The sequence below is a fragment of the Echeneis naucrates genome, chromosome 16, assembly GCF_900963305.1.
Source record: "Echeneis naucrates chromosome 16, fEcheNa1.1, whole genome shotgun sequence".
NCBI classification, from domain to species: domain Eukaryota; kingdom Metazoa; phylum Chordata; class Actinopteri; order Carangiformes; family Echeneidae; genus Echeneis; species Echeneis naucrates.
The window spans coordinates 21,253,845-21,268,122 of record NC_042526.1 but is presented as its reverse complement, the minus strand read 5'-3'; the positions used below and the strand labels follow the sequence as shown (position 1 = coordinate 21,268,122).

Below are 14,278 nucleotides of genomic sequence, written 5' to 3'. Positions count from 1 at the left end.
TAATTATGTGTAAGTGTCTAAAGATAAAGCTAATTTCAGTTCACAGACACAAATCTCTCTGGTGTTTTTCAATCTTTCACTCATATTTAATTATTAGCAGATTTCCTTCTCCAGCCCGTTTTTTTCTTCTCTTATCAATTTATTGCCTTTTTTTATTACCATGGCAGCAAATCTTGACAGCGAGAGAGAGAGAAATTGTGATTATTTAGCAGGAAAGGCGCTGTTGAGATATTGCAGTTTATATTACTGTTCCTATTATCTTTTTTTTATTTGTCTTTACCCCTAGTTTTCAGGTTGTTCCTATACCAATCTGTCAGATTTTTGGAAAACAAACTATTCCAATAACACTCTTGGGGAATCTCTTCAAATAAAAACCTGGATAAATTAAATTCTTGTGGTCAAAGTGCAAGGTCACAGTGATCTTGGTTTTTATTGTGAATGCAATGTATCTCATTGAATTTGGGACAAACATTGACTTAAAATTCGGCATGCTGATTAGAATTCAGTCATCAAAAACAGATTTATGGCCTAACCCTAATTTTGACAAACGGTCAAAGTTCAATTTCACCATGGCATCAAAATGTTCTGCGAAACATTTAACCACTTTAGCCACTGTTGAGTGCTGGAACACAAGAAGGGGAGATAGTGACCATATTCCATATTGCAACCGGGCTCGTTGGTATACCCTGTGGAAGTGATTCTAATTATGAAACCATTTGCACACATGTTGGTTCCATTGTGTTTTTTACATTTTGGAAAGTAATAAGAAAGACCAAAAGACACGAGGCAACAAAGAGCAAAACCTGGACTTTAATAACAACTATTTAGTGTAGGTGTTGCAAACTAGCTTCTCATTTTCTAGGCCTAAGCTTGAGGATGGATGAATCTTTTCAGTGCTTGACCTCTTGTTTGTTAACTGACCTGTAAATATGGCGGACTGAGGGAAGTATTGTTGCTTACAATACAGGGCCCCGGTAGTGTATTATCTGTACCTGTCTGACTAGTTTGCAGGGGCTCTTGTTATCACTTCCCACCAGTGGGAAGGGGCAACATAATGGAGAGTTTCTTCTTTCTCCCTCAGTGTCAGTTACTGCCTTTAGCAGCTTGAAACAGCATCTGTTTTCACACAGGGAACAGAGTGATGCCATGTTTATCTCATGTTCATGTGTTGGACTCAGCATTTTGTTGTTTTGTGAAAAGCGCCACGCCCCCTCTCCCACTGCCCCAATCAAATCCAGACTAATGCTCCCTATTTCTAATATTTTTCAACTGATTTTTCAAGTTTCTCTCTCTTTGTATCACTTATTAACTTTTTTATTTTTTGGCCGATTCAATCTCCTTGTTTTGCTTCTATCTCCTCTGTCTGTTCTCCTGTTTCTCTGCAGTGAGAGCTGCTGATTGAGGAGTTTCAGGCCTCTTGGGTGTCATTACTGACATCTGAGCTGGGAAAGAGCAGTTTTCTGTCTCACACACAAACACACTTACACAAACATTTATTCTATCTTTATCATTAACACAGTGAATTCTGTGGCCCATTACTCTAAAATAACAGCTGAATGTCCAACTCTGACCTACTGTAAACCCTGAATGCAAATATGTCCAGGGACACAATAAAGGGCTACATACACTACTGAAGTCCTTGGTATCAGTTTTGGTCAGACTGATATATAATCAAATGACATAAAGTGAAAACACATAAAGTATGACACAACTTCAAACTGAATTTTATTTTATTTTTTTCATTATATAGAATGTATTTGTAATTAATCTAATTGATTTTTTATGATTTTGAGATTTTTTTTACATTTAAGTAAGTTACTTTTTCACTGTGTTTACAAAATTACTTTGTGTAACGATTCACTCAAATCTTGACATATCAGTTTATGTACAGGGTAGTGTACACAAGGCTTTGCACGTTTGTTTTTCATCAAAACCTAAAGTTCATAAACTCATTTTGTATAACAGTTTCCAAGTTGTGCTGTTTAACAGTGGAAAAGTGAATTAACTGAGGTGTAAGCTTAAACAGTTTGATATTGTTACAATAAACATTTAAATGCAACACAAAATTTCTCAGGTCCTGATGAGTTGATTGTCTCCCCATATGTCCTTCAGACAATGCTGACGGTCCTCCTCCTACACCTACTGCAGAGTGTCAGGTGAGACAGGAAGTAAAAACATGAAGCATGTCACTGTTTAAATGGTTATAGGTAAGAATATAGGCAAGAATATGTGACAGGTGTCAGCTGCTACAAGACCAATTTCCACTTAGCTACTTTTTAGATTGCATTTTTTTTGGAACAATAAAATTGATCCTTCTAGCGTAGTACCTGCCATAATATTCTGCCTCCTGTAAAATTGTTAATTTCATATTTCTTCCTGAAAGCTCACATTTAATGCTTTCTGTTGGGGGTGAAATCTCTCACCCCCACACAGGATGACAAAATGTGTCAATTTGTGGATACAGAATTTCATCTTATAAACATCTTCGTTGCAGTCAAATGGTGACTGACACTAACATGATTGATCTGACTGATAGTCAAATCTAAGTCAGAACAATCATTAAGTGTATTTTATGTGAGGATTGTGCTTGGAATAGGGTGGAGATTTGTTTATGAGTGGATCAGTTTGTAATCTGTTTTTAAGATAGATTTGGCAAACCTAGCGTGGGTAATGTGTTTGGAAAAGGGCAGTCTAATTGTCTTGTACTTTTTCTCCCCCTTATCCATCGCTCCAGCTGGTCCAGGCACTGGGTGTAGCCATTTACCAAGCCCTGGACTGGGGGTTGGATGACAGTGAGGAGCGGGAGCTCAGCCCACAACTGGAGCACCTAATTGAACGCATGGCTGGGGGGTACCAGGGTGGAGAGGGTGACCGCATCACCAGTAATGGGACAACAGATGAGGGGTACAGTGGGCAGGAAGAGGAGGAGGAGGAAGAGGAGGAGCAGGAAGGCGTGAAAAAGCCAATGTGTACTTTCCGGCAGGTGATGGCAATGTGTGCATCCCGTCTATCCAACCCAAGTTTGGCTCCAGAGCATTACCAGGCTGTCTGCAGGGCTCTGTTTGTAGAGACTCTGGAGCTGCAGACCTTCCTCATCAAGATCAGAGATGCTAAGGAGGTATATTACCTGATTTCTTCTGCTGAACAGAAACACTGTGCAGGAAATGGGTTTAATCGGTGGTTTTATTTATTTCACAGATGGATTTTCAAATGACTCAGACAGGACATGTTTCAAGATCTGAGCAACTGCTTTGGTGCAAGTGTTCTCATAACCGGCAGAACAAATGGTTACAGCTATGAAAATAATTCCCTTTTTTTTGGGGGGTGGGGGTTGGGTTTCCCTATTTGGGCTCACCACAGAAAGTTAGCATTGTGAATTGTTTGATTTGGATAAAGTTTTTATGCCGGATGCCCCTTCTTGCTGCACCTCTCCCCATTCATCCAGGCTTGGGACTGGCACAAGCCTACCACGGGTTTGCCTTGTGGCTGGGATTTGAAGCCAGGGCCTCTGCATTCAAAGCATGCAGCTCTACCACTGAGCTATGTCCCCGGGCGAAGTAATTCACACATAATAATCGATCCATCTTCTACTGCTTTTCTGTTTCCGGGTTGCAAGGGGTGTTGGAGCCAATCCCAGCTAACTCTGGGTGAGGGTGGGGTTCACCCTGGACAGGTCACCAGCCCATCACAGGGCCAACACACAGAGACAGGCAGAGGCAAACAACACACTCACACTCTCTATACGGACAATTTACCTATGTACCTTTGTCCCTACGGACAATTTACAGTCATTGGTTAACCTGAACATGCATGTCCTTGGAGGGTGGGAGAAAACCGGAGACAGCGCTGACCACTATGCTGCCGTGCTGTCCCCCAAATAATAATAATTAACAAAAATGTTTCCCTTTTTTTTTGGATAGTTGTGCTTGCTGTAGTTGTGTGTGCATGAAGTTTTCCACATGTAATAGGACAACCTCCATTGAGCCACCCTAATTTTTTTACTCCCAAATTGTTGTAGTCAGTGTAAAGGGATATCAGTCATTGAATGCAGAATTTTTTCTGACGTTAGTCCCCCCTTGTGGTGAAACTGTGGCAGGTGGTTGTCCAATCTGATATTTGCATTGAAAAGGGGGTTAAAGTGATACACACAGGTAATATCACCATAAGTTTCGCACTAGTGTTTGCATTGCTGAAAAAAGTGCAAAATGTGTTTCTTGCCTTTTCACAGATGCTGAAAAAGTTCACAACAGAGGAAGCTCAGGAAGACTGGTCTAAAGCTGAACTAGACACACTGAAACACAGAGATTGGGTGAGTTGATAAAAATCGAAGCATTGTAACAATATAACTGTGTCTGACTGCAGAAATATGTCACATGCAGTTATGTGTTGATGTTTCCATCCCAGGCACGCCTATGGGTGCAGCTGATGAAGGAGCTCAGACAGGGAGTAAAGCTGAAGAAGGTGCAGGAGCAACCATTTAACCCACTGCCCACGGAGTTCAGCCTTACACCTTTTGAGATGCTAATGCAGGATATACGAGCGCGCAAGTTCCAGCTACGGAAAGTCATGGTGAGAGATGAGCCGAGTATAAGAAAAGTAATAAACACAAATACCAAACACATTAAATATTGGACAGCATATACATATATGGGCAGTATGGACAGGGGGAGTAAACAAAATGCTACAAGTAGTTAGATGGAATACTAAGTGTTTAGTGCTGTTGAATTGAATCATGAATCAAGGCATCACATCTCATGAAATCATTGTCTTTGTTAAAAGGAGCTAAAGTAGTTAAAAGGAATGGAGGATTGACATTTCTCACATCCAAATGTTGAATGTGAGTCAACATGGATTCTTGTTCTGCTACTGGAAAATAATCCAATTTGCCACATTCATTTTATCAGGTGATAAAAATATCAGTGATGGCAGTGGACCAAACAATCAGTTAGTATAGTTCAGTTTTCTGTTGATATTGATTCTGTTCAGGGTTTTTTGAATGTATTTAATCTTGTGGTTCATTTCAACTCTCTTTACTGTGGAAAATATGCATTTATGTGTCTGTTTTGATGTATTTTCCCAATACCATTTTGAAATTGTGTATTCAGCGAGGAAGTGTGATCCACAGGCTGCACCACATTTGTTCCTCTAGGGATATAATAAAATACTGACAATGACCATTTAAGTAATTTAGCTGTCACTGAACGTACATTTCAATGGATTATTTATGTTTTCATGAATGTGTAATCCATCCACTAGAGGGCCTCTCAGAGTCAAGCTTTTTGACAGCATCATATGGTGACAGTGCTCAAAATAATATTAGTCTTGAGAAAGAGGCACAAGAGCAGGCAGTGATTTTGACAACAGTGGTCTCTGACGTCTTTAAACACATTGCATAACCTCTCCAAAAATATAGTTCTTCATCCAGTCTCATTTAACCCACTGGTCCAATTTGGACACAAGGCTCTGTTTATTTGTATACACACAGGATGAGTTTTGCATTAATGAGCCTTTACTGTACATCGGATTTGTTGCCTTAGGGGGCTCAATGCATGACAGAGTGACTAGTTAACAAATAAAATGCCACAAATACTTTGTATTTCTTTTCTTAACCAGGTTGATGGTGATATTCCTACAAGAGTGAAGAGAAATGCCCATGAACTGATACTGGATTTCATCAGATCAAGACCTCCACTGAAACCAGTGAGTGTATTTGGCAGACACTCAGCACACTAGTGGGAAGAAGAGCGCAAGCCTTATCATTTACAATATATCCTGAAAGCCCCTTGGTGTGTATGGTACCAACACGCTGGAGAATAATTTTGGTAATAACCATCCCAAAAACAAATGCAGAAGGAGGTGAATAGTCCTGCAAAGCAGCCCTCTTAACAAGTAGAGCTAAATTAGGTTTATGTGACTTGTATAAACATGTATACCTCTGTTTCCCCTTTAGAGCTGTCTTTATTTATTCAGCACTTTTCATACAACAATGATAAAGTAATGAAAGACAATGGCTCTGTCTGGGGTGGCAAACCTTATACCACCATTGGAACCATGTTCTTTTCATTTTCTGTAAACATTGCCATGATGCATTTTGGGACAAGCAGGAGCACCCCTCTGCTGACAAAGACATGAGTAAGCTAGTCTGGACAGACTGGAGTTTGCCAAGAATTTCCTGAAGAAGCCAAAACCTTTCTTGGAGAAAGATATGTAAAACCAAACTAAAAGGCTTTTTGGCAAAGCATGTCATTGCACTGTTTGCAGAAACTGAAATGAGGCCTTTAAAGAACAGAGCACCGTTCCTTCATCGTTCCTTTTGGGTTGCTTTGCTCCTTCTGGCACTTAATGCTTTGACTGTATGATTGGCATCATTAAATGCGATGGCTATCAAAGAATTTTGGGGTACAAGGTAGAGCCCAGAGTCATAAAGCCAGAGATCCTGGCTTTATGACTCTTTGTACATCTCTGGGACAGTAATCAACAGCAAAGGGGGCTCAACAAGGGACTGTTCTGGTTCCATTCCTGTTCACATTGTATACGGCAGACTTCAATCACAACTCTGACTCTTGCCTCATCCATAAATTTGGATGATACTGCTATTGTGGCAATTATCAGGGATGGACAGGAATCTGTTAGACTGGGCCGTTAACATAGATGCACTCTGCAGAGAGGGGCAGACACACTTCTGTGTTTTAAGGAGGCTCAGATTCTTAGACATCTGCAGAGATGCTGCAGATGTTTTACCAGTCTATGTTGGCATACACTTCTATGCTGCAGCCTGGTGAAGGGGGCCTTCATACAACAACATGATGCAAGGCAGCTGGATAAACTGGTAGAAAGAGCTGGCTCTGTGTTTGGATCAGACTCATTGGGGTTTAAGGTGGAATGATGCACACAGAGGAAGGCAGAAACCATCACCCATTTCATAACATCCTTGTGGATCAGAGAAACCACATCAGTGGACAGTTACTCACTCTACGATGCAGGACAGAAACATATAGAAAACCATTCCATTCCCACTGCTATCAGAGTAATAGAAGATTAGCAACTATTAAAAGTTAACAGTTAAGATTAGAAGATAAAATGTCAATGAGCAGATTTGGCCTCCAGGGATTAATAAAGTATTTCTGATTTTGATTCTGATTCTGACAGGAGCTTCCACTTTGTGCAGAGACGGGTCATCCGTTGGTAGTTGGATGGTGCTCCCATCTGTCAGCAGCTGGTTTGTTCCTGTCTGTGTTCATGTAGTTCAACTAGCTTCTTTAGCTAGTAGGCATATCTGATGTCAAGTTTTCAGGCTTGAGACCAGTGGCGGCTGGTGCTAAAAATTTTCAGGGTGGTGCAGTTTACCTTGGCATACATAGGGGTGTAACGGGACACAGAAGTCTTGGTTCGGTATGAGCTTGGTACAATGGGGAAAAAAAGAAGGTAGAAAATAATATTTTGGCCCTTTTATTTTGAAAAATGTGAGCATTCAATAAGTTAATTAGTCATAACTTTTAGTGAAGCAGCTCAATTATGCTGGAGTGAAAAAAGAAAACAGTGCACAAAGTAATAAGACCACTGTTCATTTGTGTTCTTCTTTTCTTCCTGGTTTGGGTTTAATTTGTTTTACACATTAGAAGGAAGAAAAACATGAACATTTCCATTGTTCCATTTGCAATTTATATTATTTGCAAAGATCATGTTTCTTCCTTTCAGATATTTGATAATATACAAAATCTGGGAATGAATGGTCGAAATCACATTAGATTAAAAAAAAAAACAAAACATGACATGATACTGATTGCTGATTCGCTGCTGATGCTTGTTGGACGCATTCGGGACGCACACAGATGCGTCCCGTGAAGAATCTGATTCAAACCAATTAAGAGAGCCTCAGGTCACATGCCTATCAAATGTTCTAGGGCTTACGCTGGATTCTCTTTTACTGGCATCCTTCACTTCAGGAAGGGTTAGTGGATAAAGTAAAATAAAAACCATTTTAGAACCATTTAATTACTATTGACAGTTTCCCACAGACTGAAATAACACCATCTTTAATAATTTGCATCTTACAGCATGTTTGTTTTTTCTTTGGCTTTTCATCTCTTGATTTGATGGGGCCAGCACCCTAGCGCCCTCCACTGACTAGCCGCCACTGCTTGAGAGGCTTTTTTGGATGTTTCTGCCATTGTGATGGTTACTGGATCCTGTTCAGGGAAGTTCTTGTGAGCTGTTCTCTGATCCACTTGCCACCACAGAACATTGATGTGATGTGATGCCTCCCTCTCGAATGTTTTTTCCAGCTTTTTTCAGTCACTAGCCTGGGTGGGCCTAATCTTCTGTTAATCCCCTTCCACTGAGAGTACACTTTGAATGGATTGATGGGGAACATCCTCCCTATTCTCCTAGCTTCTACTTCTTTGGTGTACCTCTTCAGCTGGGTCGTTAGTCTTTATTTGACAGTCTCCAGGGTGTCAGTGTGTTAGCTTCATAGGTAGCCCATTCTCCAGCATGCCTTTCTATGATTCTGATATCTGGCTAACATCTTTCCATGTTTTCTTGTTCTTGGCTTCTAGCGCCTTCTGAATGGAGGATGCTGATAGCCCGGCATGCCAAGGATCACTATTGCAGTGGTGTCTATTAGATTGTTGGTGTGTGTGATGTATTGCGGTAGGGATTTCATGTGGTGCTGCATTCACATCTTCTAGTAGAGGATACTTCAATAGGCCTGGTAATTGGCCATGGAGGCTCCATGTGTCCCACATGGTTATGATCTTCAATCTCAGTTCAGATGCTCTTGCATTCTTGCATTGTAAGGGCTTGTTGTTATTTGGACATATTACTCAGTTACTCAGCTCCTAATTAATAATTGGTAAATCACTAATACTGTACATTATGTTAGCTAACATGTGCATAAAAAACATTGCATTTAATACATGCCCAAAGATGTGTTTCTCAAAGTGGGGGCCTCAGGAAATTAGAGGGAAGATGAGGGGAAAAAAGCAACAATAAAAAAAGAATAATTATTTTTTAAATAATCATTATAAAATATCATTTACATATAATAAATTGAATGTTATTTGCCACCCTCATCTTTCTGATTGCCTGCCAGTCAAAACTTCGTTCATGACGTCGTGTGTTGACGGCTGACCCGGCGGTTGGCGCCCTATCAAGCTGCTTTGCTAGCGCAAAATGGACAGGTTTTTGACAAGAAACAGACCAGCAGCCCTGCTGTGGGGGACACTGGCCATGACTGGTTCAAATGAGTGTTTATAACCTTCGAAACTTCAGCGTCACCTAATACAAAAACAACCAGCGAAGGCCGAAAAAACGGTAGACTTCTTCAGATGTAAAGAAGAGCATTTGGTCAGGCAATCTGTTGCATTTACACAGCAAGCTACCGTTCCAGAGCGGGCCATGAAGACATCATTTTTAGCTTCGTACCACATTGCTCGTGCTAAAAAAAAAAAACCCTCACACAATTGGAAAGGATTTGATTCTACCAGCTACCAAAGACATTGTCCGAGAGTTGCTTGGTGAGGATGCTGCTAGGAAAATCGACGATGTCCCACTTTCTGATAATCCATGGCATGGAAAAGTATTGTGTCTATTTTGTCTTGTGATATGAAATACTTCGATATCAACCTCTTATGTGTTTGCACCTACGAGGTATCACCTGCCCCTATACCTATCCTTCTCAAATTTACTGGGACTTTGAGCAATAATTCAAGAATAATAATAAAATATTTCAATACCTGACCCTGTTGATGGAGTGGTGTCTTGTTTATGGTGGACCCCGCCCTTGCCCAATGTGAGCTTGGATTGGCTCCAGCTACCCCAATGAATGAATGAATGCTATTTCAGTGCTCTCATTACTGCAAGTTATTCTGAATTTCATTGGGTAGTTGTTAGTTGTATAATGTACACGGTGTTTAAATCTTGGCATAACACCTCTTTCATCAATACATGTATGTATATATTTTGTCAAAGAACCAAAAGGAGAATTTCTTTTTCACAGTAATCTTTTATATTTCTCAGTAGCATTGACCTTCTTTTTATTTCTCCTTCTAGGTTACAGAACGCAGCCTCCCCCCTCCTCCCCCACAGCAGCAGTGCCTCCATGATAGAGTCTTGGCTGAGATCAAGCAGGAGAGGAAGCTCAAGCCTGTGGTGCCACCCAGCTCCAGACGTAAGGGGTTAATCCTTCACCACAATTTCTTTGACAACACAGCACCTGAATTAAACTACCTACTCTCATTAAATGGTTAATATAAGTTTGCTAATTATAATCCATTATATAATTATAATGAAGTATCAAAACTTAGCTTAATTGTGGTAAGAACTAAAATCCTTTGAATGCAGAGACCAGGGACTTCTGTGTAGATGACTATATAGTAAACTCATTAGTAAAAATGTTTTCAGACTGTACTTATTATTAGTGACCATTGGATGTACACTACTTTTCTTGATGCATTGTGCTGTGTTGTTGTTCCAACAGTGAAAAAGGAAACCACATTTATTTCTTACTGTCTTACTGTATCTGTTACATTTATTCCTTTACTAATAGGAACACATTACTGTAGTTTTGAGCTCTGTATGTACAGGACACGTCTTTCTAATTTGTGTTGTAAATAATTGCAGCGCAAATTAGAAATTGTGACTTACGTTACATTCAACAGTAATTCCATATGCCAGAGGCAATGACTCTTCTGAAATTATTGATGCTATAATGCTGATCTTACTGCTTCTTGCAAATCTGTTCTCCAATGGTTTTTGATTTCCCTCTTCTCAGCATTTGGCTCTCTACCCTGCCTGGCTCAGGCTTGTCTCTGTCATGTCACTTCTACTTCATGCATTGACCTGTCCATATCAGAGCACAGGCCCCGCCCTCGTATTCTGCTCAAGGCTCCAACTCTGGCAGAGATGGAAGAGATGAACATATCTGAGGTGAGGCCAGGCAAGAGCTCAAACACAGAAATCTTGGAGAGGGAAAGGGAATGATTGTCTCCAAGGCTAGCAGACAATGACAGGTTTGCATAAAGGAGAGAGAGTTAAGCAATGTTTGAGAATAATCTTCTACAGGTAGCTGGGTGGGCAGCATAGCGTCATAGTGTTCCCTCACAGAACAAAGGTCTTTGGCCTGGCCTTTCTTTACCTTTTCCCCCCGTGCTGAGTTTTCTCTGGGTACTCTGGTTTCCTCCAACAGTCCAAAGACATACATATCTGGGTTTTTTGGATACTCTACATTTCAGAGAGGTCTGAGTGTTAGTGTGAGTGGTTGTTTGTCTCTGTCTATCTCTGTATGTTGACCCTGTGATAGACTGGCGACCTGTCCAGGGTGTACCCTGCCCTTGCCATTGTTTGAAGATGGCTGGGATTGGTTCAAGCATCCCCATGACCCTTTCACAGAGTGAGAGACGTAGTTGGATAAATTGGGGGGATAAATTTGATTGAATGCCTCTATGTCAGCAATAGCCTGCACCGTACCAATTATCTTGCAGGTTTTCCATTCATATATAAGTTAATCTTTCCCATTGTCAGAATTACAATATGTTTGATATTCTGTACCAGTCAAAGCTTTCTTCTCTGTGTATCATAATGGAATTTCTTCCAAATTTCTCAAAAGTCCAGTTGCATGGATTAGATTTTGTTTTCTGCTAGTCAAAACCTGCTGCAATACTTTATGCTTCATCCCAGGGCTAATGTGCACTATTGCATTCATTTCTTTTATTATACGCCATTCTTTTTTTCATGTGCCTTGTTCGTATAGTGGCAAGTATACCTGCTTGGTATGCAGGAGATCAGGGTTCAATTCCCTGAAGAGGAACCCCAGCCACAACATGCCAAGTAGTGGTACTCTTGTCCAGAGCCCAGATAAATGGGAGGGTTGCATCAGGAAGGGTATCCAGTGTAAATCGATCATGCAAGTCGCAGGATGCTGCCTTGATGTGGTAACCCTATAGCGAGAAAAATAAATAAATTCAGCTTTGCAATTTTGTGTTGCATACTAAATTTATGGTCGAGAAGTTGGCATTAATTTTTTCTCTGAGGATACAACAGATATCAGACTCACAGATTAGGCCCACATGCAAAAAGTTTAAGGTCCTTTTTTTTCAGTCCATGTGTCAGGTACAAAGGAATAGATTTCAAATCATAGAGCTAAACCCACTAGTCAAAGATATAAGAAAAATTAAACATTAAAGATACATACAAGGACAATGGCTCACACTATTGTAAAGATGATCTGCCACAGTTGGCAGGGGGAACACTCCTGATAAACACAAGCAGGGGAGGAAATAATGACACCGGGAACAGACAAGCCTGATTGTGGTTGTGGTAGCTTACCAGTGAACCATGGTTAAAATCAATCTTTCAAAGTGAATACTCTCATACATTTTGCTTTTATTGATACCCAAGTCACAATACTCTCATATTTAATAAGTGGTCGACAAATTTTTGCAAAAGCCATTAACAATATTTCCATGTAGAGACATACTAAGACACCTTAAAAATTTTTGTTGAACTGACAAAAACTTGAAATGGACAGTTAGCGTATCTTGCCCTATTTAATACTTTAAACTTATTTAGTTATTTATGTACATTGATTTATTGTATTTATTATATCAAATAAACAATTTCAAATAGGAATTACATTTTAGGGTTTTTTTTATGTAAAATTATTTGAAACCTTTTTTTTCCTCTACCTCTGACTTCTTTACTTCCCTTTTTTTACCCCCTTCTCCATCCTCAACTCTTCTCTTTGACCTTCATCTTCACCTCAGGAAGAGGAGTCCCCAGATACTGGCGAGCTGAGAAGAGCAGAGAGTTCCCCAATACCTCTCAAAAGGGACCGCTCCTTCTCAGAGCATGACCTGGCCTTGCTCCGAGGAGAAATGCTTCCTTCGTTCTCTGAGGCAGCACAGCTGGATGGGCCAGTCAGGCTGAGGGGCGAAAGGCCATGGTCCCAGACTCTGAGCAGCAGTGGGCTACCTCCTCACCACAGAGGTCAGTTTGTATTTTCATGTAGACAGACACATAAAACAAATTTGAACTGATTCATCAGGGTAAAAGGGAGAGTGCTCTTACTTTCTTCCATCGTTATTTAGCTCAGAATCATATTTAGAGCAAGGTAGAGAGATGCTTGACAGGAAAAAGAAGACAAACTGCTAATGTTCATCAAACATTAAACATGCCTGTCAAAGTTAAGAAATGCTGAAATTTGCTGTCAGCAGGTCAGCAGGACAGGCTTGTATCTTTGTGTATGTAAACACCTGGAGGTTAAGGACAAAGTATGCTCAGCAGAAGACAGTAAATATACATATTGCAGTTAAAAAAATGTGGTGGTGGGCACTAACAAGTTTTTGAAGATCTGGACTTTACTTGAGTGATTTATTTTTTGGAAACCTTGTACTTTTACTCCACTACATTTGAAATGCAAAGATTGTACATTTGACTTCACTACCTTTCTATTAAGTACTCCTTACATTTGCATCAGAGAAGTCCATGAACTCCGTTCATACGCATCTGTTGTGTTCAAGTGGTGTTGCCATAGCTGTCCTTTGTGTTAGGGTTGGGCGGTGAGCTCACAGGTAACATTCAAGCCGGAGAGGAAAAGTAATCTGCTGCAGCTGTGCACTACAAGTCATGACTTCAGGAGGCAATGGAGACAAAGATGCTCCTGCAGCTCCTGCAGGGGATAGAGGAGGAACAGGATGGGGAAGAACAAGGAGAGAAATGTCTTCAGCTTTAAGTTCAGGTTACAGATGTTTTGTCACTGAGCCAAGAGGTTTATTATAACTTATTTTATTTAGCATTTTGATTTTGAACAGGAATGGTTCTCTTTAAAAAAAAAAAAAAAAAAAGAAAATAATTACAACTTTTTCAGTTCAAGTTTGTTTCCATTGGATTTGCTTCTTTATTGCTCATAGATTTGCTTAAATATTTCAGTTCAGTTCAAATGAAGTCATTATTTTAGAGTCAGATTCTTTGAATGTACTGTTTCAGAAAACATTGCAAAGCGATGAAATACTTTGAATACATAAGTATTTTTAAAAGCAAGTACTCCTATACTTTTACTCAAGCCATTGTTTAACTTAGATACTTTGACTAGAATTTTTGGCCAGAAGAATCTGTGCTTGGACTCAAGAACTGGAACTGTGTTCATTGTCCACCACTGAAAAAATTTAATTTTAACATAATTTTGCTTTCTTTGTTTCTACTTTCTCCACCACTGCTGATGATGCTAAAAGAACTACATAAATTATTTTCAAGTGCCTTATGAATGAACGTGTGGTGG

The 14,278-nt window shown here is 40.0% G+C and overlaps 1 protein-coding gene across 1 annotated transcript in view; it reads left to right on the top strand.

Annotated features, from left to right (window-relative positions):
• The window catches only part of spire2 (spire-type actin nucleation factor 2), a 30,743-nt gene that overhangs the window by 2,108 nt on the left and 14,357 nt on the right, over window positions 1-14,278 (top strand). Inside the window, exons 2-9 of the mRNA XM_029523397.1 lie at window positions 2,113-2,156; window positions 2,735-3,118; window positions 4,229-4,309; window positions 4,405-4,569; window positions 5,614-5,700; window positions 10,054-10,171; window positions 10,775-10,929; window positions 12,765-12,987. Coding sequence (XP_029379257.1) covers window positions 2,113-2,156; window positions 2,735-3,118; window positions 4,229-4,309; window positions 4,405-4,569; window positions 5,614-5,700; window positions 10,054-10,171; window positions 10,775-10,929; window positions 12,765-12,987 — 1,257 coding nt within the window. The remainder of the gene's footprint in view (window positions 1-2,112; window positions 2,157-2,734; window positions 3,119-4,228; window positions 4,310-4,404; window positions 4,570-5,613; window positions 5,701-10,053; window positions 10,172-10,774; window positions 10,930-12,764; window positions 12,988-14,278) is intronic.